The sequence below is a fragment of the Arvicola amphibius genome, chromosome 1 (assembly GCF_903992535.2).
Source record: "Arvicola amphibius chromosome 1, mArvAmp1.2, whole genome shotgun sequence".
In the NCBI taxonomy this organism is placed as follows: Eukaryota; Metazoa; Chordata; class Mammalia; order Rodentia; family Cricetidae; genus Arvicola; species Arvicola amphibius.
In genome coordinates, this window is record NC_052047.1 from 175560834 (window position 1) to 175585232 (window position 24399).

The 24399-nt window shown below is 39.6% G+C and overlaps 1 protein-coding gene across 2 annotated transcripts in view; it reads left to right on the forward strand.

Annotated features, from left to right (window-relative positions):
* Nucleotides 1-19224, forward strand: part of Kif20b (kinesin family member 20B) — a 57325-nt gene extending 38101 nt beyond the window's left edge. For both annotated transcript variants that reach the window (XM_038314361.1, XM_038314362.1), the window contains exons 26-32: nucleotides 2713-2889; nucleotides 5295-5405; nucleotides 8863-9060; nucleotides 10631-10732; nucleotides 11084-11234; nucleotides 12741-12883; nucleotides 18986-19224. In XM_038314361.1, the coding sequence (XP_038170289.1) occupies nucleotides 2713-2889; nucleotides 5295-5405; nucleotides 8863-9060; nucleotides 10631-10732; nucleotides 11084-11234; nucleotides 12741-12883; nucleotides 18986-19063 (960 nt within the window). In that variant the 3' untranslated portion in view covers nucleotides 19064-19224. The remainder of the gene's footprint in view (nucleotides 1-2712; nucleotides 2890-5294; nucleotides 5406-8862; nucleotides 9061-10630; nucleotides 10733-11083; nucleotides 11235-12740; nucleotides 12884-18985) is intronic.
* The last annotated feature ends 5175 nt before the right edge of the window (nucleotides 19225-24399 follow it).

Here is a 24399-nt window from a genome sequence, read left to right on the forward strand (position 1 = left end):
TTTCTCTGTCCTTTCTTTTCTACTAGCGAATGATTTCTTCTATTTTTTAAGGATAGTTTATCTGTTTAGTGAATATGTGCACTTGCATTGTGTGTGTGTGTGTGTGTGTGTACATTTGTACATGCCATAGCTCCTGTGTGGAAGTCTGAGGGCATCAGTTCCCTACTTCTGCAGTGTAGATTCTGGAGTTTGAACTCAGGTATCAGACTTTGCAGACCTCCTGAGTTGTCTCTTGGCCTCAGTTTTTCTAAGACCTCAATGTCTATCACTGAGTTTTGAGATTTCTCTCATTTATTTATCTACTTTTATGCTGGAAATTGACCTTAGGGTCTTACACATGACATTCTGACTAGGATAAGATAAAGTCTCAAAGTAGTTTTAATTTGCATTTCCTCAAGTGTAGTGACCTGTTGGGAGCAGTGAGACCCCAGATCCTGAATTTCTTGTAATCCCCTGATCGGAGTGCCTACAGCTGTTCTGAGCACGAGACCTTCAGGAGTTTCTGATGGCAGAGTGATTTCTGGTGGGTTTGGCTGGGGCGTGGCTATCTCTATATAATCTGCCCCTGAACACAATAAAGGGGGCATTCTTGGGGAATTCACGGATGACCCGTGTCTCTGTCTCGCTATCTGTCTGTGTCTGTGTATTTTAACCTCCTGCCCCTTGCCCGAATCTTGTGAACTGGGTGCTAGTGCACCAAGTGCAGACACGGGGGCACAGTGTGCGGCAGTGACCTTGCCTGATACTAATACTAGTAGGTGTTCTTTCCCCAGTTTGCAGATTGCAGTTTTACTGTTAAAGCTGTCTTTCCCAGGCTGTACAGCAGATCCTGTTCATGCCTCTAGGCAATCTTTTTTTTTTTTTTTTTTTTTTTTTTTTTTTGGCCTTTTTGATGATCTTCACTGGCCAAGTTGCTAATTTGGTAGTGTTGGTTGATACTGGTCACACTCCTGAGTGGTCCTTGATGTTTGGAGTCTTCTAACCACTGTCTGTATTTCACTGCAGGTGAAGGTTCAGACCACATTTTATCTTGCTGAATACTGTGGCTTTCTGATTTAAAGTTCTTTTCTTCTCATTAACAGTGTCCTGTAAGCCATGTTTCAGGGCGTAGCTTGTGGCACTTTCTCTGGGTTCCCAGGGTGTAGTTCAGAGAGGGCGTAGAGTGGCCAAGCTGAAGACTTCATAAGACTTTTTAAAACTTTTTTTTTTAACTGCTCTGGTGGTGTGCCAACAGGAAAAGGTTTTATCACTGCCTCCCTTCCTTTGGTAATGCTATTGATGTGTTTCACAGGACTTTTGACTCCCTTCTCTACTTTTTAAAGTGCTTGTTCTAGAAAGTGCAAAGTGTCTGAGGCTATTCTCAGTTGTGGTTCTGGTCCTCTGTCTGCATTCTCTCTTCCTGGAAGAAAAAACTTTATAGCGGGTTCTGGACCTTGTTCTGTTTTGCAAAGGTTCCTTTTCTCTTTGCAATTAAAACTAGAAACATTCAGTGTTAATGTACCTCTTTTTTTTTTTTTAAGTATTTGTGAATGTTTTTATTTTGGGGAAAGGATAGCAGGCTATGTGGTAGGCACACTTTTTTTTTTGTTTCGAGACAGGGTTTCTCTGTAGCTTTGGAGCCTGTTCTGGAACTAGCTCTTGTAGATCAGGCTGGCCTTGAACTCACAGAGATCTGCTACCTCTACCTCCTGAGTGCTGGGATTAAAGGCTTGGGCCGCCACCACCCTAACTTAATTTACCTCTTAATTATAGCTGCTTCCACTGTCTCCAATTCAGTCCCTGCAGATGCTAGCAGTTTCCACATTTAGATTTTCCATGTTTTCTTTAACGCTGTTTCATTCTTGTTTGAACCTACTACAGATTACTTAATGTTAAATGTTCATTTTTCTTCTAGTTAATTTTTTTTTGTTATTTTCATTTTATGAGTATGGGTATTCTTCATGTATGTCTGTGTACTGTATGTGTGTACCTGGTACCTGCGGAGGCCACAGGGTGTGTTACATCCCCGGAAACTAGAATTATAGATGGTCATGAGCTACCCTGTGAGTGCTGGTCATTGGAACCCTTGTCATCTAGAAGAGCAGCCAGTGCTCTTAACTGCTGAGCTGTCTGTTCAGCTTTTTATATTATTTTTCTATGTTCAGTAGTTATCAGTTGTGACATTTGTTTTGCTGCAATTTTATTCTTTTAGTATTTGAATATTGTTGGAAATGTTATACGATGCTATAGCTATAATTATTTATTAAAAGGAATTGCCAATAATCTGATTCTTTTGAAGGCAAGCTAAAAACAAATATGGTATTTAGATATTCATTTATTTTGAGTCAAGGTCTCATTATGTAGCCTTGGGCAGCCTGGAATTCACTATGTAGACCAGGCTAGACAGGGACACTCAGAGATCTACCTGCTTATGCCTCCTGAGTGTTAGGATTAAGATGTGGGCCACCACTCCTGGCATGAGTATTTAATAAATAAAATGTTATTTTGTATTTTATAAGCATTTCATCTACACACAAATACATAGTATATTCTATACTCAACATGTTATATTTAATGCAAATTTTAAAGCATTCTTAGATTCATTATAAAAATTTATGTTAAAAGTTTTAGATTAATTTTTTAAGTTAGGGACCAAGGTGATGGGTTCCATTTTTGGTATTTTCTTGCCTCTATGTCATTATACTTCACTATTGTTTTGTGCTTGTTGACTAGGAAACCCTGACAGCACAACTGGCAGAGAAAACTGGTGACCTTCAGAAGTGGAGAGAGGAGCGGGACCAGCTGGTCACTGCCGTGGAGGCGCAGATGAAGGCTCTGCTCTCCAGCAGCAAGCACAAGGACGAGGAAATCCAGCAACTGAAAAGGGCTGCAGCAGAGAGCGTGGGGCCAGTCAGTGCACTCACTCTTTCTATACTTCCTTGTTGGGCATAATACTTTAAAATTACTTCTCAACTTTATTTACTCAGTACATCAGGAAGAACCAAAAGCTTGAACACTTTTGATATCATTTTTTTCATGGTTTTTGAATTTTCAGGTTTATAGTTGATTCATCAATGACCAAAACATAACATTTTTCTCTCAATAGCTTGTTCATGCTTCCCAGATTAAAATAATTAGGAAGTCTACAATTTAGGGTTATCTTAATCCTTATCCTGGAATTGTAGAAATGTGGTTGAGCTTGAGGTTTTAGTGACACTTAAGTAATTGGACCTACCCTTAATTAAATTAATTACTTAAAGCCAACTTGAGGTGGTTTCGTTTTAGCTCTAGTTGTCCTGGAACTCAGAGGTACACCTGTCTCTGCTGAGATTAAAGGCATGCACCACCAATGCACCCAATCTAGCTAACTCTTTAAGTTTAGTATGTGAAGATACAAACAAAATGTTTTTAAAGTAAGTCTAGTGATGGTTGTAGGTGGTGTTAAAAATCCTAAATGGAGAGCTTGTGCTTTTGTGGATAGCGACATTCTGATAAACAGAGTCGGGGCGAATTTCAAGCTAGACTTTGTGGATTAATAAGTCTGGGGAATGTGTAGCTCAGTGGTGGAAGGCTTGACTCGTGTGTGCAAAGTTCTGGATTCAGTTCAAACTACTGCAGAACAAGCAAATCTGCTGTTCTAGTCAGGCATGGATGTGCATACCAGAGTTCTTGGCATTTTAGAAACTGAGGTGGAAGGATTGCAAGATCAAGGCCTGCCTGGGTTATAGAACCAGATTTCATGCATGTGGTATATATGTTTGTGTGTTATACATTAAGTCACTTAGTGATTATTAGGCAAGAAAACCTTCCTATAAAAAGAGGTAGTATCATGCTAATATACTGTATAATATTATATATAATAATATAATAACACAGAACAGGAAGTTAGGAAAACGAGGTGTTGACTGCTAATCACTATGATTACAGGATCCTTGTGGTAAATCCTTCTGGAGCATTTCTCAGCTATCTAAAATGAGTAATGTGCCAGGTATGGTGTGCAGTCCTGGAGCTAGGGGAGAGGGGCAGGGAGAGGTGGATTTGTGTGAGTTTGAGGCTAGCCTGGTCTACATAGCACGCTCCAGGCCTGGCAGGGTTGCATAGTGAGACTTTATCTCAAATAGATAAACTAATCAATAAGATAGGGATCACTGTCTTCTTAGCCTCGTGAAATTAGCACAGTTTATACCACCCGGGAAGCCAGTGCTGGCTCAGGAGTTTCTGTCCTCATTGTGAATGCAGTGGAATCTGTTAGTTGCCAGTGCTAAAGAGGTGACATGGGACATTCTGATGGCTGTGCTAAGATAAACATGGGAATTTATTAAACTAAACATGTAATATTTTGTTATGAGTCACATAAGTAAGATTTTGGAATATGTCCTATCTTATAGGAAAATGGCATGAAGAATGGCTTTTAGGAAAAGATTTGTTACTATTTTCTCTTTCTATTCCTAAGGCTGTGGTTGCATTACTAAGTAGCCTCTAGGTGTCTTACTTTTTTATTTTACAGATATTTATTTTTTGGTGTTTGTGTGTGTGTGCATGCACATGCACACGCACATACAGACCACAGTATGTTTGCGGAGGTTAGAGGATAACCATAGGGCCCTCTACTGTGTAGGTTATGGGATCAAACTTAATGTCAGTCTGTTATGGTTTGGTGGTATGAGTCTTTTAAGAATTATTTTATGGAAAATTGAAGTTCTATTTCCAGCTAAGTTCTGTCTCTGCCGTTTAACATAGCTAGGTGTGTCACTGTTCAGAAAATAGAGGCCATGCAGACAAATCCACACTTACTGCATAGGTCAAAAGATAACCTTGAGGTCTTAGTTCTTTTCTTTTAGCATGGCTTTCAAAGATTGAATTTAGGCTATGAGGCCTGAGATGTAGTAGTTTTTACCTGCTGTACTACCCTATCACGACTGTTTGTTTTTTTTTTTTTTTTTTTTTTTTTTGAGTTTTGAGGTAGGGTCTTACTATGACTTTGAACTCCTGATCCTCCTGCCCCAGCCTCCTGAATGCAGATCATAACCATTCATGACTATGTCCAGCTAAAAGTGACTCTTTCAAACTTAGGTAGACAGTCAGAACAAGTAGAATGGTAAGTGGATTTAGTCTTTCAGATCTCATCTGTGTCTGACTCACAAAAGGCTGGTAAGTTGTCTAGCCTTTCCCTAGTCTAAAGATGAAAATGTTGAAGGAATGAAAAGTGGTTTATTGAAGTCTGCATTTCTAGTAATTAGTCTGTGCAAGTCTTAATTTTTGAAATTCTGTGATATGTGTTTATTTTCATATTAAAAATGATTTTCTTATTTCAGGAAAACCAAACCACGAATGTCAAGCCTGAACATAATGGTTCATTTGATCTTGGTGGAGTTGAAACTGAACTTCAATCAACAAGTTTTGAAATTTCTAGGAATGCAGCAGAGGTTGGTAATCAACAATACCACCAGTTCTTTGCTCTTTACCTGCTGTTAATCATCAGCATTTGCACGTATAATGTAATCAAGTTTTACAGGTACCTTGCTACATAATTAGCTATGTATATGCTCAGCTATGTGAAGGAAATGTAGAGGATCTTGAGAAATTAGACCCCCAAATTACGTTTATCTTATTTACTTAATTATTTTTAGTTTAAAGTCTTTTTTTGGGTGGTCAGTATGCTTGCCACACAGCACATTTTGGGGGTCAGAGAACAACTTGGTGAAGATGATTCTCTTTTTCCACCTTTGTAGTCTGTGGTGACCGAGCTCAGATCATCTCACTGGCTTTTATTCCTCTGTAGAGTGTTATTGATGGTCAGAAATAGACTGTCTCATAAAAGATACGATAAAGGTCATTGTTTGTTTTCATTTCAAAGCTTTCTTTTGAAAGTGTATCCATTGTAGTCAATACCACCAACCTCTCTCTAATAGCCACATGAACTCACTGCATTTTTTTAAAATTGGGTTTAGGGTTTTGTGTTTAAGATAGAATTCCTCAGATTGGATTACTGAATCCATAAATATTCTATGATACCTAAAATAGTTTAATTATTTCAAAATTTCTTCTTTACACATTTAATTCAGTTACTTAGCATTGGGAGTTTTGAGACATAATTGCCATCGGCAAGCAGTTAGGAATATTGGAGACAAGTTCCTATTAGAGAGTAATGTTACTCATGAGGGAGCCTTAGAAGGAACCCCAAGGTTCATTGTGTTTTGCCTGGGATATTGTGGGGGTGGATTAGAGAACATGGTATCATGCTGTGCTTGCGGGAAAAATGAAGCTTAGTAAATAGAGAATGGGGGAGATTTTAATTCTTGGGAAATTACACGCTGGTTTTCTTTTGTATTCTAGTCTTGATTCAGTGACTAATACAAATAATAGTTTGTGAAACAGTTTAAAGTTGACCATACAACAATTTTTTTTAGATTATTTCTTATTTTATGTTTATGGTTGTTTTGTCTGTGTGTGTATCTCTGTACCATGTGCATGACTGGTGCCCACAGAGTTAGAAGACCCCTGGAATGGGGGTTACAGCTGTGAGGCACCATGTGGGCACTGGGCATCAAACCTCAGCCCTCTGAAAGAACAAGCAACCTTAACTGCTGGGTCACCGATTCAGCCCTGTATAGACAGTGTCCATTTTTTTTTTTTTTAAAGTTTGCTTTTGTGGTAGCATTTCTATATGGACATCATTATACTTTGTTCTTACTCCCTCCCCTCCTCCCCCCCAAAAAAAGCCTTTTCCATTCTTTCTGCTCTTCTCTTTCTGGTCACATGTCATAAGCCACATTTTTGGGGGTGACTTTTTGTCATGGTCCAGCCACGATGGGCTCATAATGTTTCAGATGGGGGCATGTGGATTAGAAACATTAGGTAGGATGAGCAGAGATGTGAAAGAAACACAGAGACATAGCATAGTACCAAGAGGGCAACTCAGTGTATACTCAATACTGAATCCACCCATGTTCCAATTTTCATATGCTTTTATTTTATACCCTAATACAAAGGGGGTACTGAGAAGGCAAAAAATTGCTTTACATGACACAAAGGACAACCAGAACATTTGCTTGCTTCAATACCATTGTTTCCTGAGTAAAACTTTTTTTTTATTTTTTTCTTTCTTTTTTCTTTTTTTTAAAATTTTTATTATTATTAAAAATTTCCGCCTCCTCCCCACCTCCCATTTTCTTCCCCTTCCCTTTAACTCCCCTCCCCCTCCCTTTCCAGTCCAAGGAGCAGTCAGGGTTCCCTGCCCTGCGGAAGTCCAAGGTCCAACCCACTCCATCTGGGTCCAGGAAGGTGTGCATCTAAACAGACTAGGCTCCCCAAAAAGCCAGTACATGCGGTAGGATCAAAACCCAGTGCCATTGTTCTTGGCTTCTCAGTCAGCCTTCATTGTCCGCCACGTTCAGAGAATCCGTTTTGATCCCATGCTATTTCATTCCAGTCGAGCTGGCCTTGGTGAGCTCCCATTAGACCAGCCCCGCAGTCTCAGTGGGTGGGTGCACTCCTCGCTGTCCTGACTTCCTTGTTCATGTTCTCCCTTCTTCAGCTCCTCATTGGGCTTGGGAGCTCAGTCCTGCACTCCAGTGTGGGTCTCTGTCTCTATCTCCATCCATTGCCAGATGAAGCTTCTATGGTGATATGCAAGATATTCATCAGTATGGCTATAGGAAAGGGCCATTTTAGGCTTTCTCTCCTCAGCAGATGTTTTGGGCAGGATATGCAGCAAACACACCTTAGACCAAGTATCCTGTAGGCAGCCACTCCCATTTTCTAACTTTTTTTTTTTTTTTTTTTTTTTGGTTTTTCGAGACAGGGTTTCCCTGTACTTTCTAGAGCCTGTCCTGGAGCTAGCTCTTGTAGACCAGGCTGGCCTCGAACTCAGAGATCCGCCTGCCTCTGCCTCCCGAGTGCTGGGATTAAAGGCGTGCGCCACCACCGCCCGGCCTCTAACCTCCTATCTTAAAAGGAGCAGGAATAGGCTGGAATTCTCTGACCTTTGGTCAAGGAGAAGAGGATCCCCCTCTGGGCCATCTTAATGTTCCAAACACCAAGTAACCACACCCTAGGTCAGGGTGTGTAGAAGTACCTGTTGTCAACTTGGAACGAACAAAAATAAGCTTAGACTCTGACCTCCAATCAAGGTAGAATAGGCCTTCACAGTTACTATGAATGGAACATTACTTTCTCTATAAATTTATATACTTGTCCTAAAATCTCTTGGTTTTAGTTTCCTATTGATAATTGTAGCAGTTATTGTCTTTTTCATGGTTTTGCAGAAGTCAAATTTGGCTTTCTTTTTGGTGTAGTTTTACTGTTTGTGTGAAATCTGTCAGTGAGGTTGAAAGCCCAATTGACTCATTTTGCATAGTGATAACTGAAAAGATGTATGTGTGACCTCTGTTTATAGCCTGAGCTCATAGTATAGTGGTTGGGTTTGGATTTGGGACATTTTCAATAGGAAAAGTATCCTGAAAACTTCCCAAGTGGGCAAGGGAGCAGGATGCAAGTGAAGGTGCATGTTCCCCTCATGTTCCCCTGTCATGTCTAGTAGCCATGGGAATCATCAAAGAGAAGGAGAATAAAAGACTCCTTTCTTAAATGGAAAAAGTCAAAAAGAATTTGTTGCTAGAGTTAAGTCTGTTGTAATTTGAGTGCTTGTTTGAAATTCTTCCTCGGGGGTTTCTGACTTGGCAGGTTTTGTAATGAGATCCAATAATCCTTTAAATATAAAGCTCTTAGGATCATAAAAATTTGGGTAATGCATGGTCCTTTACTTTCTCAAGTCATTGTCTTGAATAACATTCAGTTAATTTGAGAAAATTAATTCTTTGTCATATATAAATCCATGTTACAAAAATAAATGACCCTTCCATTTTTTTTTCTTTTTGGTAGGGTGGATCTGTAGTTCTCGACTCTTGTGAAGTGTCAACAGAAAATGTGCAAAGCACTCGATTTCCAAAACCTGAATTGGAGATTCAGTTTACACCTTTGCAGCCAAACAGAATGGCAGTAAAGCACCCTGGCTGTGCTACACCAGTCACAGTTAAGATTCCCAAGGCACGGAAGAGGAAAAGTCATGAAATGGAGGAGGTATAGTTACCTGATGGCTGAACTTAGCAAGTAAATATTGTTATTAGGCTCAGTTGTTGTTAAAGTTAAGTCTGCTGCTCATTCTAGAGACCCATCATCAGGATCCATTAGGAATGATGCAAGAGCTTCATAGTCCTCAGAAAGCTGTGCTTACTAGTTTGTTCCTTACTCCATTTCATCTGTATCAGATAATGTGAATTTTACCAGACACTTTAGTATACTGGTTTATACCATACTAGTTAGGTTACCCCCCGTGGGATAGGAAATGTTCGATAAAGAAATTAGAGAAATTAAAATGACAGACTAGCTTGATCAGTGTCTTTGCCATTAACTAAATTTTAAGTCTATGATCATGGGAAGTTTTGGAAAATAAATTCTTTTTCCATCAGCCAGTATTAGGATTTGGATCTTCATGTAGTGATGGTAAAGGTTTTATAACTTGTTAGTGCAGCTCGTTGGTGGTAGAGCTGCCAGACTTGGTATTGCACCTTAGTTAGCCACATTGGTGTGGTGATTCACTTAGCCCTCTGATCTTCAGTTCGCTCAAAGTAGCATATGAGTGCTTTCTTTCTTTCTGTGAGAGGCGCATAATAGATGGTAGTATTTACCTTAAAGTTACTTGTTTTAAGCTTAAAATGTTTGACCAAAAAAATTTCTTCAACTTTCCTGTACTTCTTTAAAGAGTAGTGTGTTTGCCGGGCGGTGGTGGTGCACGCCTTTAATCCCAGCACTCGGGAGGCAGAGGCAGGCGGATCTCTGAGTTCGAGGCCAGCCTGGTCTACAGGACAGGCTCTAGAAACTACAGGGAAACCCTGTCTCGGGGGAAAAAAAAAATAAAGAGTAGTGTGTTTTCACGCTGCTAGAAGATCAAAATTAGTATTTCCCATTCCTGGCTGTCAGGCAATATGTTCCCCGAGTGGGTATTAGTGAGCATAGCTTCTCTGTGATACTAGGAGTGCCTTGAGTCTTAGTGGTTAGCTTTCTGAAGACATCTGTGTGCTTATTTATTTTATAGACATATTTTGAATATGATTAAAATATTTGAATGTCATCATCTTCTGAGCTACGTTGATTTTTTTTTTCTTGATACATTATTTTCCCTAGCATTCAGAAGGAAAAGCTGAAATACAGTTTATTTCCCTGGTATATATTCTTCATGTGTATCTCAAAAAAGATTTTCTGATTGTTGTAGTTTTATAATGTTGAAATGTGAAATTTTATCTGATTTTGTTACATCTTCATTGTTATAATAAATCTGCCCTTTGGCACTTGGGAAAATCTGTTCAGCAGTGCTGTACAAGTGCTGTATTCTGTTCAGTAAATACTCCCAGAAGCTCTTTACTGAGCTTTCCAAATAACATGGTCCAGCTTACCATCTTTTTTTGCTTCCCATGGTTACTCTTTAACTTTCTATGCTGCATCTTCTAACATTGGTATTAATTTTTGATCTCAAACTCCCTCTGTTTAAGAAAAACTATCCTAATTAGTAATGTAGCATTTATAGACAAATCTTTTGGAGTCTAAAGAAATCATTATCAAGAAAGTAAACAGTGCAAAAATTTACTTCTAGGACTTGGTGAAATGTGAAAATAAGAAGAATTCTACACCCAGAAATAATGTGCAGTTCTCTGCTTCAGAACATAGAAATTCTTCTTTGAAAAAGGATCAAAAGGTTTGTCCTTGCTCCAGTTAACGTTTCTGTAGTTTACTTGATAAAATGGGTGTATAGAGGTAAGATATAATAGTAGTTTTCCAAAATTTAGTTGTGTCCAATTACAGCTCAATTCATCTTCCATTCATACACATGGAATTCACATTTGGATACACCTTTAGCATTTGCCCTCTTGTGGGCATTTCTTCCTGTGTCACTTCTGCTTGCTCTAGCATCAGACTCACTATGCTGTTGCTTAGCCCTTTGATCTTAACACACAAACTTAATCCCAAGTTTCTTTATTTAACTGTGGCCATAGATGATTCCATGTAACGTTTTTTATGATTAGTGACAGAAAGTGTTTTTTCTTAGGTTTCCTTATGTCCATCATCTAAGAAAACATATGCTTTACGGAGCCAGGCACCTGCAGTTAGTGCAGATATGACCTCTAAAAAAAGAGAGGGAACACTACAGAAATTTGGAGACTTCTTGCAACATTCGCCAACAATTCTTCAATCCAAAGGTTTGTGGAAAAGTTAAATGGCCTTTTTAATGCACGTAGAGTGCTTTCTATTGCCTAGTTGTATATGCTCTAGTCTAATGCCTAGATAGCAGGCAGCCATTGTCTTATCCTAGATACTGTGGGAAAAGTCAGATGAAAAGATGATGTTCCTACGTGTTCACTATGTATTGGAGTAGAAAGGCTCACCATTTAAGTAATTATTCAGATAGAGCAAGCTGTTTAATATGGCAGAGGTAAAATAAAGTGGTTGGATACTATTGAAGGAGAGAGAAAACCTATCATAATAATGAAGAATTCTGGGAAACTTTAGGAAGGAAGTGGGATGTGGGTATAGAAATATAGAGTTGTACTCTTTGACCCTATGGAAGTAATCACTGTTAGTGTTGTGTATTCTTGTGATGATTTTGTTTTTTCTTAAATACCTGTAAATATTAACTATCCACATATATATCATACCAACTTAGAGGAAAGGGTTTATTGACTTATAATTTGATATCACAGCCCATCATTGGAGGATGTTAGGGCAGGAACTCATGCAGAGACCCATGGAGTAAAAGTGACCTATAAAGTGGACATGTTGTATAATGTCTTTATTGAAATATGTATTATATATTTCTGTATACATGCGTGTGTGTGTATTCATTAGAGGGAATAGTTTTAATGCTGGTAGAATAGAGAGCAGTATAAAATATACATGTAATTCTAGGTAGAGGAGAGTGTGTGGAGAGGTTTTGTTGGATTATCTGAGTGACAGCAATAAGATAAATTAGGGACCAGAAGTGGGGGAGATGGGAAAGGAAAGGCTAAAATCATAGTTGAATTGAAACAGAGAGTGCTTTGTCAAGGCTAACTGCAGGTTGTCAAACTTTCTTGATTGAGTGCCTTTAATGTCTCAGCAGGAAATTTAAAAATGTCCAGTCTCTATTTCTTCGGATCTATCTACTGTTAACAATCTTGTGTGTGTATGTGTGCGTGCATATGTGTGTGTGCGCACAAGGCACATGCACAGATGCATATGTAAAAGGTTTGTCGTTATGTCGTATGAGCATCTTGATATATGAGTATCAAAGTAAATCTGCCACTTTATTTTATTCATTTATTTGGTTTATTTAGTGTTTTGAGTTTTTGAGACAGTTTTCCTAATACAGCACAGGCTAGTCTGAAACTCGAGCTCTTCCTGCCTCTTTCTCCCAGGTGCAGGACTCTAAGTTGGATGTGTCAGGTCTGGCTTTGCCACCTGGCTTTTAATGCAGGCTTACCACAGATGGGCCTGGCAGTGGGGAGACCTCCAGGCCATTAAAGATGCCAGGGTCTCACTGTTACTTACTTGTTTTTCTCCCCTCTTCATGTTAAATGTTAATTGAATTTTTAATCAATTATTTATTCATGCCCTGTCAGCATTGTATAGTACACTGTTTTTCTTCTTGAGTTCTATTTTTCTTCAGTAAGAATTTCAAACCTTTGCAGTTAGAGAATTAACACAAGAATTAACATTTTTACTCACAGCAAAAAAGATAATTGGAACACTGAGTTCTCCGAAGTCCCCAACTGTGGAGGTGAGCAAAGAAAATGTGTCTCAGCCAAAAAAAGGCAAACGGAAATTATACAGACATGAAATTTCATCTCCCATCAACATATCTGGACAAGTGGTAAGCTAGTATTTAGTTTTCACCAGTATAAAACATTTTCTTTTTAATTCTAAAGTATTTGTAACTTTGAATTTTATGATTTTAATTTCTTAAAATCATTTTATTTTTAACATGTATGGGTGTTTTGATTACATTTATGCACCACATGCATGCCTGGTACCTATGGAAGCTGTGAAACTGGAGTGACAGGTGTTTGTGAGCTGCCATGTGGGCGCTGGGAGTCGAACCCAGGTCCTGTGAAAGAGCAGCAGTGCTCTTGACCTCTGAGCTGTCTCTCCAGCTGCTGGGCAGCCGCAGCAGCTGAAGGTGGTGGTGAGGGAAGAAGTGAGTCGGGCAGGGTGTCTGGAGAATCCTGCTGCCTGCCTGACCAGCAGCCAGAGTGTTTAGTTAGACAGAATTCAGTAAGCAGGGATAGATTCATGTTGTTCCAAAACATAGATAATATCATTTTTATTTTGGGACACGTGTTTTACTTCCTCTTGCATATCTTTTAGTCATTATTGATAAACTGTGACAGAATAGAGTTATCTTTCACAATAATTTTCCTTCAAGTTTAATTATCATTGATAAACAATTATCTTTTATAACCATTTTTATGCATTAACCCCATAACTCAAGTTTCAAGAATCTGGAGGTATATGACAACTTGTTCTCAGGCTAGTAGCTTTTGCGACTACAAGGATGCCTGACCAGAACAAATCTCCAAGTCAGCCCAGGCAGATTACAATGTCCCAAGCAGTGCCAGATTGCCCAAAATTGCTGGAGTTTTTAAATTCTTGTGCAATACAGTGTTTGCACTTCATATATTTATAGAATTTGTTTATATATGTAATCCTGTCATTCTATGTTCATGTGACATCACAATGGCTCTGCATGTGCTAACTTTTCTAAGAAAGGGAATTCTTGATTCTCATTCTTTACTCATCAGTATAAGTCTCTGTGTAGGACAAGGTAACTGCAGCTATCTAATTTTGTTGCTCTATATGCCACATAATGGCCTGGATATATAGTAGGAAGAAGCTTGCAATCTGATCTGTGGCCAACCCTTCATGACCTTTTAAAGTTTACTTTGTTTTGATTATCTTGTTCCTGAGTAAGTACAGGGACAGATGTTTCAAGAATATCTCGGAGTGTTGTAAAGAGACCTCTGGCTTCTCTATGTGCGTCACAACCTCCAGGGTGTAAGGAAGACCTTCAAGTATAGAAGGATATCTCCCTAAAAATGGGAGGGAGAAGCTTAGAAGCAGTACTACTGGGAGAAGGCATAAATGATTCATAGGAAATTTTCCATCAATCCAATATCCCCAAATTGTAGAAATATTAAAAGTCCCCTAAGTATGCAACAGGTGGAGGTCAAAACCAAAACACGCTGGACATTATGTGTAGTGGGAAGCGGCGGGGCTGCGTCCTGCCACCCGCCGCTGGCTAGCTTTACACCCGAAATAATTACACGGAAACTGTATTCTTTTAAATACTGCCTGGCCCATTATCTGTAGCCTCTTATTGGCTAATTCTCACATCTTGCTTTAACCCATATTTAGTAGTCTGGGTAGCACCACGAGGTGTGGCTTACCAGGAGAGATCTTAACCTGCGTCCATCTCGGAGAGGAGCAGCATGGAGACTGCCTATCGAGCCTGCCTGAAGCGTCTCCCCCACTCTACTTCCTTGTTCCCACAATTCTGTTCTGTCTACTCCACCTACCTAATTTTCTGTTCTTAAAGGGCCAAGGCAGTTTTCTTTATTAATTAACCAATGAAAGAAACATAGACAGATAACTCTCCTCCATCATTTCCCCTTTTTCTGTTTAAACAAAAAAGAAAGGCTTCAACTTTAACATAGCAAAATTACATATAACAAAACAGTTATCAAGCAAGTATTACAGTTACAATATTTAAATCTATTTTATCTTTTATCATAACTAAGGAAAGCTATAACTATCTATTTATTCTTCAACTCCATCAAAGACTCCAGAAGGATTTAATGCTACCTAAGTAAATAAGAAATAAGTAACTTATAAAACTCTAGAAATGACAGAGACAACTCGCTGCTTGGACAGTCACCCAAAGTTCCTCTGTACCGTTGGGGCATCCATCTTCGGGCTTCAGGCCCACAGTATCCAGCAGACATTTCCATGAAGCAGAAAAATTCCAAAGACAGTTCAGTCACTTTCTGCTGTGTCCTGCAGAACGTCTCGCAGACTCTTTCATGAATCAGGAATCCTGAAAGACCATCTCACCTTTAGGCAAGTTCAGCAGTCCTCTCTCTGCGGGTTCTTTGTGTCCAGTTTATGGAACAGTCCAGCCAAGAGCAGTTTCTTGCCCAAATGGCTAACAAACTCCATAAGTAGCCTCTTCGATGCCCATCTTCCTCTTGAAGTAGAATGGTGCTGCCAGGAGCAGACGTGTCTCATTGTCATGAAAAACCCTAAGTTATTAAAACATTAAATGCCATATTCTGCAGTCTTTGAAAGATGTGAAGAATATCTATCTAACTGAAATATATCTCTACATATCTAGAAAATCTAATAACATGACTACAAGCTTAACTATTATCAATGATTATCCATTAACAACCTATATTTCCTAATTATACATTACAGTTTTTAAAATGAACTACAATCACAATAGCTTAATCAAGATCAGAAATACATATACATATAACAAAATTGACCTTAAAATCCATACCAATGCAAATTCATATCTATATCATCTCCCCCTTTAAATGTAAAAGAACATTTATGAGCAATATTTGGGAAAATGGGCGCAGTTATTTCTCTCCAAACTGCTTCCTGCTGAATGGGGGCGCTGTTATTTAGGTCTTTCATGGTATAACCTGTCTGCTAGGTTCATCCCAGTCGGCAGTTGAGCGAAGTAATTTTTTGAGGGTGTTCACAGCAACCTTTCAGGAGGGCGTGGTTTATCATACCATATTGGGATAGAAGCAATCCACAGAGTCTCGTCCTCTGTGAAAACAAAAGAAGAAACTCTTTTCCAAAGCATCATGTTCTTAGATCCAAATCCTGAAGTCATACCGTTAAGATGTCCATTCTGGTCTAGCCTGGCAGCCCATATAATGAAATGTCTCTCTGTATTTAGCTCCTTTACAGTCAAAAATTTCAAAGAAAACACAATAAAATACATAATCCAGACTCTCTGTGAATTTTCCATTTTTACGTGGCTTATTTTTACTCTATCACTTACTTTATTCTGTCTCTTTAAAGGCTTTACTTTTTTTTAAAGGCATTAACTTTATATTCTATATTTTTTCTTCTCTTTCGCTCTCAAGCCTACGTACATTTATCCAACATTGTGACCCAGTTAAAGGCCTTCTATGTCTGAATCTTTCCTATTGTGAATCTCTAATTTTTTTACTATCCAGGAGCACTTTTGTTTTGTGCTTTTAAATCGCTACACACTTAAGAATCTAAGCTGTCACATTCCTAGGTCAAAAACAGGTACTGCAGGCTTGCCACGCCCAGTCCAACATAGCTGAGCCGCTTGTGACTCTGAATCGGTTGCAGCTCTGAGCTGCAGAGCTGCGGGCTGCTCTGGATGTTGGCTCCACCTCTCTCCAATTTCAAAATGGAGGATGTACCATTTTCTACTAGCTCTGGGGCCGCCAGGTAGGAGCCGCACTCAGCACTTTAACTCTGAGACTGAGCGTGCAGCACAAAAACTCTTTTCATCCAAGTTACAGCCAAATCTGACATGCAGAGCACTGCGCAGTCTGAAAACATCTCTCTGTATTGTGGCATGCTCTTCCACCTGCCTAAGCCTGATTCCGCCATCTGCCCAGGTGCAGGCAGGGATCTCTGAGCCTTTGGACCGGTCTCAGTGCACTCTCCTTCCGATCCCACGCGGGAACACAAATATCCAGTCCTATAAAAGCCATTGAAATGCTTTAAAGCCAGAGTTCGCACAGCACAAGGAAGCTGCGTTTTAAAATGACTCAGCTTTTTCTCTGCCGCTATGGCCGAAACAGGAAATCTCTCTATGGCACGTCCTAGCAAATAGCAAAAAGCTGTGTTAAACTCTCTCTCTCTCCTTTATTTAAAGCTTTTTCAGGTTTTTACGTGGATTTGGTCACCACGTTGGAGCGCCAAACTGTAGTGTGAAACGGCGGGGCTGCGTCCCGCCACCCAGGTCACAGCCGCCGGCTAGCTTTATCCAAAATAATTACACGGAAACTGTATTCTTTTAAATACTGCCTGGCCCATTATCTGTAGCCTCTTATTGGCTAATTCTCACATCTTGCTTTAACCCATATTTAGTAGTCTGGGTAGCACCACGAGGTGTGGCTTACCAGGAGAGATCTTAACCTGCGTCCATCTCGGAGAGGAGCAGCATGGAGACTGCCTATCGAGCCTGCCTGAAGCGTCTCCCCCACTCTACTTCCTTGTTCCCACAATTCTGTTCTGTCTACTCCACCTACCTAATTTTCTGTTCTTAAAGGGCCAAGGCAGTTTTCTTTATTAATTAACCAATGAAAGAAACATAGACAGATAACTCTCCTCCATCAATTATGTGGCTCAGCTTTGCTCTCTCTTTGTGAAGCAGGTGTGATGGCTTTGTGACTTTTGCTATTCCTATCAGATACAGTTGTGCCATTCAACACATGATTTTAATTTCTTTCTGTAACTCTCTTAAGACAGATGCTATACTTTTGGTCTTAGGTTTATATTAGCCTTATAGTAATTAAATATAAATACCACGATAATATGTGTACACACGCATGTGCACACGCACACACGCGTATCATGTAGTGTCATTTGAAGTTTCAACAGAATAATATATTTCCATCAATAGATCTACCACAATTAATAATTTATTTACTTCTAAGCTTTCTTCCTTGTATTATCATTATTACAAGAGTTGTATAAATCTGAGCCCATGTATCTTATTAGAAATACAAAATTGATATTTCACCATTTTCTCTCACCCTTTTCTCTATAAGCCTTCCAGGTTTTTGTTTTCTTCTTAAGATTTATTTATATTTAATGTGTATGAGTATTTTGTCTATATGCATGTATGGATATGGATCATGTGTGCACTACCCTTGGGTGCCAGAAGAGAATACTGGAACCCCTGAAGCTGGAGGGTAGTGAGCGCAGCTCATGTTTTTAACCACTGAGCTGGCTCTCTAGTCCTTGTACTTTTGAGAAACGTTCTTACTATGCAGTCCAGGATGACCTCAAACTTTTAGTATTCCTTTTGCCTCAACCTCCCTGTTGATGGGCTCATTGATGTGTGCTCACATGCCTGGCTGGGATCATTGGTATGTGTGCACACATCTTGGCTTCATTTAACATCCCCCCCCCAACAGGGTTTCTCTGTAGCTTTGGAGCATGTCCTGGAACTAGCTCTTGTAGACCAGGCTGGCCTTGAACTCACAAGAGATTCGTCTGCCACTGCCTCCCAAATGCTGGGATTAAAGGTGTGCGCCACCACCACCCTTGAGGCTTTTTTAAGAAAAGGAGGTTGTTGTCACTCTGATTGTTCTCATTTTCTCAGTGGATGAAAGTATAAGTAGAAACAGAATTAAAAGATGTTAACAGCAGTGGCCAAGAGAAGAGAGACTGGTTTTTACAATAGTAGTTAACTAACCTAAGGCTGATATCATAAGGCAGCTGGAACAAATTCAGGTCAGTTAGAACATGCTGTTTCATGTACTGTTCCATTAGTTACATGTCACCATCTGAGCAGTGTATGGTTACTCCTCTTGGCTGAAGAAAGATCCCTGTGTCTACAGGTACCTGTGTCTCTGCTGAGTTAGAGCATAGTGTGCTTCCCTCTCATGTTAGACCCTTGTTGCTGTGAATGGTGATCTCCTAAAATTGTTTTGAAGCATTTTGTGTACAAATATTTTGGTAATTATTTCAAGCTTAGATCTGGATTTAATTCAGTAGACTATAGGTTTTAATTCTTGAATTAGGTAATGTTGAATGAATGAATCTCTTAAAAAATCTGTATTATTTTACATGTATTTGTTTAGAAAATGAAAAATGAAATCCTAATGTACATATTATAGTCAGTGATTAAGCACATAAGCATATTACTCATAAGGAAATTATTTTTACTTACATTTGAAAAACTTAATTTCAGATTTTAATGGAACAGAAAGTAAAAGAAAGTGATCATCAGATTCTCAAACGACGACTTCGAACAAGAACAGCCAAATAAATCGCTTTGGGAGACTGTTTCAATGTCAATTTTATATTCACAATCATTGTAAATTTTAAAAGTTAATTGTGTATATTATGTGTTAAATGCCTCTGTATAGGTTGCTGTTTTATATATGATTTAATACAATAAATACATCAACAATATACTTGTATACTTTATAAGGCTTTTAAATTTTTTCTTTATTGTGTGTGTGCTTGTTTGTGTGCTTGCCACAGAATACATATAAAGGTCAGAGGCAACTAGCAGGGATCGCAATAGAAGTTGATTCTCTCCTGCCCTGTGGGTCCTGGGGATTGAGCTCAGGTAGTGACTTTCACACACACACACACACACTGCTCTAAAGTAATCTCTCTAATTGGATGTTTATGTCATATTAGTCTGTGGGTATTAAGTCCTCTTTTTACTCCCAGTCAGGGCAGGGGGCTCTGCCCATGTTGTATTTGCATTGCTTCAGGGCCTCACTGAAGCCCTGCATAGGGATAGTTCTGAGTGGTAGAGCAGTCCAGGAGTAGGAGCAGGCTCCCATCTGTCGGAGGTGTGAGACTGGATAGATAGGAGCCTGTTAGTGTCCCTGTCCGGTCCCCCCATCCCAGGTCCAGGGTGTGACCCACAATTGAGACCTCTACTACACGTGGAGTGAAGGCATAGCAGGGGAAGTGGACACTGGAGGAGCCCATAGCAGCCACTCAGTGCCAGAAAGAAACCTGAGTATACTTTTTGATTCAGGAAAATAACATTCTGAAGCAAAGAAAAGCAGCATTCCCCTTTAATTTCAGGCTGAGCAGTGCTGCTTGCTAAGAATGCTGCCATCAGCATTAGGAAAGGTGCCCAAGGTAGAACTAAAGTATAGGGTAGATGAGCTAGGGTTCAGAGATGGACTCGCAGGCTGGGAGTGTGGCAGCAGGCAGGCATGGCGCTGGAGCAGTGGAACTTAATCCTGATCCACAAGCAGGATAGAGAGAGGGTACCTGGGGGTGGGAGCATATTGTGAGTGCTATTTGATATAAACTTGTGGACTTACATAAGGAAATTTAGAATACCAGGACATACAGAGGACCAAAAAACTAATCCTGGGAAAGGATATTCTTAGATTCAAGAACAAAGTGATTAAAAAAAAAAGCCTCATTGCTGAAGTCTAATATGAACTAAACTTAAAACATCATGTGTAGTCACACATAGGCAGAGATTTTTTTTTTTTTTTTGGTTTTTCGAGACAGGGTTTCTCTGCAGCTTTTTTAGAGCCTGTCCTGGAACTAGCTCTTGTAGACCAGGCTGGCCTCGAACTCACAGAGATCCACCTGCAGCTGCCTCCCGAGTGCTGGGATTAAAGGCGTGCGCCACCACCGCCCGGCAGAGATTTTTTTCTTGCAGTAGATTGTAATTAAGACATCCATAACTGGACAATGCGCAGTGAGAAATTTTAGAACTGTCAGCCTTAAATGGATGTCCTTATGAAATCCCTCTCGTCAAGGCTCAGGGATCCACGTGTGAGAGATGAGTGGCTCCACAGAGATGGAGAGGCTTTCGGGCACAGCAGGACTGGCAGACTGAGGCACACACGAGACCGCATAGATTCAAACCAGACACGGTCCCAACACTAAGAAGGGAGGTGGACATAAAGTTCCACCTTAACCAAGAAGCTATTTCAGTTAATACCTGCTGGGAAAGGAAAATAACTTTTTTTTTTCTTGTCAGTTTTGTTTTTAATTTCATTGGAAACTTTACATTAAAATGATAATTTTTAGTTGTTTTTTCCCCTTCCTCCCTGCTCCCTTTCTATCCTCTTCCATGATCCCCATGCTCCCAATTTACTCAGGAGATCTTGTCTTTTTCTACTTCCCATATAGATTAGATCCATGTATGTCTCTCATGTATGTAAGTTTCTCATGCTGTGGTAACCCCAACCATAAAGTTATTTTTGTTGCTACTTCATAATTGTAATTTTGATACTGTTGTGAGTCATAATGTAAATGTCTATTTTCCAGTAGTCTTAGGCAACCCCTTTGTGCAAGGGTGGTTCGACCCCAAAAGGGGTCACGACCCACAGGTTGAGAACCTCTGGTTGGTCTGGCGGGTGAGCATTGGAAATAGGATTGACAGACATGAAGAAAATAGGAAGATGTGTTCTCTATCCTGGTTATTGTATATTCTGTATGCAGTTGGAAAGAATTATCAACTTGAGTTGTATGAATTTACCTTATAAAGCTGGAAAAAGATACTACATTGCATGTGTGTGCATGTGTGCACACGCTTGTACACATACATACACACAAGCAGATCATAAGATTAGAACAGGTAAAATTACAAAAACTGGCAATACCAAGTGAAGGCTTATAGCGTCTAGTGCATATTAATACATTCTTTTTCTCACTTTACATCTAAGTGTACCCACTTGATTGTAATATTTTGTGAAAAAAAATGTAGGTATCTCTTTGTTAAAACATTTAAAGCATAATTAAATGAGAACTAAAATTTAAAAGTTACTTTTCAATTTTCATATAGGTTGAAAACATAGTTCCTCTTTAACCCTTACTCAGTTTCTCCTCTTGTAACATCTTGCACTGCTGAGTCCATCTGAGATATTGAAGAGCCCAGCACTGCCGTGTTAGGATCTCATTAACTTCCATGTGTTCCTGCTCTATTTCAGGCTCTCATACAGGACACCCTGTTGTAACTAGTCATGCTGTTACTTTTGTGCCTCTGGTTTGTGAGTTTCTCAGACTTTTTATATTTCTCATGATGTCAGTCATTTCTGGGTGCCAGGAAGGCCGTTTGTATAACGTCTTACATTTTGGGTCTGTTAATGTTTTTCTTGTGGTCTGACTGGGGATTATAGGAACAATGCCAGAAAAACACTGTAATATTTTTTCCCATAGCATTTCTGGATTATGCGTTATAAACTGTGCCCCCTGGTCAAGGTAGTGTTTACGGTTATTTCTCCGTTGTCACTGATAAAATGTGCTCCCTCTTCTGTTCTGTGTAAGCAGCCAACACTCAGCAGTGAGGGAACGAGTAGAACACGTTTTAAAGTGCGTAATTCATTTAGCTCCATACTTTGAGAGGAAATGGTGATCCCATTATTTCATGCAGCTCTTTGTATTGCAGATGAAATTCTTTCTGTTTGAAGCTGTGTGTGATACGATTTACAACAAAGACATTTTGGGAGGCATCTTTTGATGTTTCTGTTAAGGTACACTGAATTAGTACAATAGAATTTAAAGCCTTTTATTTTATAAATATTATTTATAAAAGAACAGGTGACCAACATTTTTGAACAAATCTGAACTGGTTTAGTGTTTCACACACTAAAATCTCTAGTTTTTCAAAATAAACAGCTCAAAGAAATTTAGATAGCCCTAGTAAGTTAAGCTTTCATGAATGTGAACTTTCATGTTGGGTTTCTGAAAATGAGGCTAAGCTAGCATAGTCAAGTTTGTATGTATAATAAAGTAGTATAACCAACCAATACGTGGATTGCTTTTGGGCTGTAATTAGCTGAAATTTTATTTTATTTATTTATTTTGAGACAGTGTCTTTCTACATAGTCCTGTCTGTCCTTGAACTCACTATGTAGACCAGGCTGGCCTCCAGCTCACAAAGATCCGCCTGCCTCTCGGCCTCCTGCTGAGGTTAAAGTCACGCACCATTATACTCAGCTGAGTTTCACTTTTTATTTCTAAAGCACATTTGCAGTTTTTGGTTATACTTCCTATGCATATTGTAAATATAAACCTATGTAAATAAATGTATTTTGTGACACAGACTCAGCGTGATTAAGTTCCATGTGGAATTTAAATTTATATACATAATTTCGGTGCCAGTTTGGCGATGTGATGAATGGTGTTGCTAATCCTGTGACAGGAAGGCCAGCGTCCCAGGAGAGTGTGGTTAAATATGAAGATTATATACTGAGTTGTCCCCTGTGCTTTCACTTCATATATAGTTTAGGATTCTTGTCCAGTGATCACCATTTATAAAATTATTTGACAGTGAATAACCATGAAGACACCAAAAAAGTCATTGTTGAAGTACAACTTATTCTTTCCCCATCCCTGTACCTTCCACGCCCCCTTTCCACTCCATTCTGTTCTTCCCCCCTCTCCTTTCCTTCCCTTTTCTTGAGGTAAAATCTCACTATGTAGCCGGAACAGCCTGGATTGGAACACACCGTCCTCCTGCCTGTCCTGTCTCAGCTTCCCAAAGGCTGTAATTATAGGCTTGTATCACTATACCTAGATAGGACAGTTTCTGAAAACTCTGGAAAATTTCAGACAAACTACATATTGTTAACTGATGATGTATAGTAGACTAGGGGTTCTATTAGGCTTCCTCCTAGGCCCAGTCATATACATGTTGTCTGTGGTAGCTTTTGTGATGCACTGGCAGAACTGAGTAGTTAGGATAGAAAACCTATGGTCTGCAAAGCTTACAATGTTTACCATCTGGCCCTATGGAGACAATTTGCCAGCCCCTGCAATTGACAATCCAGCAGAGATGCCAGCTGCTAAGTGCTGCTTATCCAGGACAGTGCCAAACATCTTGTGCTCATTTCCAAGCAGTCTTTCCTGCCATATTTTGATATCGTCTTCTGAATTAAGAGGTTGTGTTGACAGTGCCCATGATATATAGCTTGTATACTGTACATTTATTATTTATCTTATTAAACAGAAGTGTTTGTCACTTACATTTAAGAGCAAATTCTCAAAAAGCAAGAGAAAGGGCCAAACAGTATTTTTAAAAACTAAAGTATCGTTAAATATTTAATGGCTCTAGTACTTGGTAATATGCAAAACCTTACTTTTCATAAAGCATAGTTGGAAAACTCTGCCCTAGGACTTTAGTACTCAAAATGTGGTGATGGAACAGCATCAACGTCACCTTGTAGTGTTTGTGTGTGTGTGCGTGCACGTGTGTGCGTGTGCACGTGTGCGTGCATGTGCGTGTGTGCTTGCGTGCGTGTGTGCGTGCGCGTGTGTGTGTGTGCGTGCACGTGTGTGCGTGTGCACGTGTGCGTGCATGTGCGTGTGTGCTTGCGTGCGTGTGTGCGTGCGCGTGTGTGTGTGCGTGTGTGTGCGTGCGTGCGTGTGTGTGTGTGTGTGTGTGTGTGTGTAGATATAGCTGTCCTCGCTGAGCAACTCTAGGGAGTTGCTTTTCTTGCCTGTCCCCTTGTAGGGTACGGAGCTTGAAGTATTGTTAGAAGTCCTGGGATGAAGTGGCTCTTCTCACGGAGCCATTTCACTGGCCCATCTTGGAGTTTCCAAGAATACATTATTGTGGGTCTTCTCTTAGACTACTTGATGAAAATCTGCTTTTAAACTAGATCATCAGAGAAT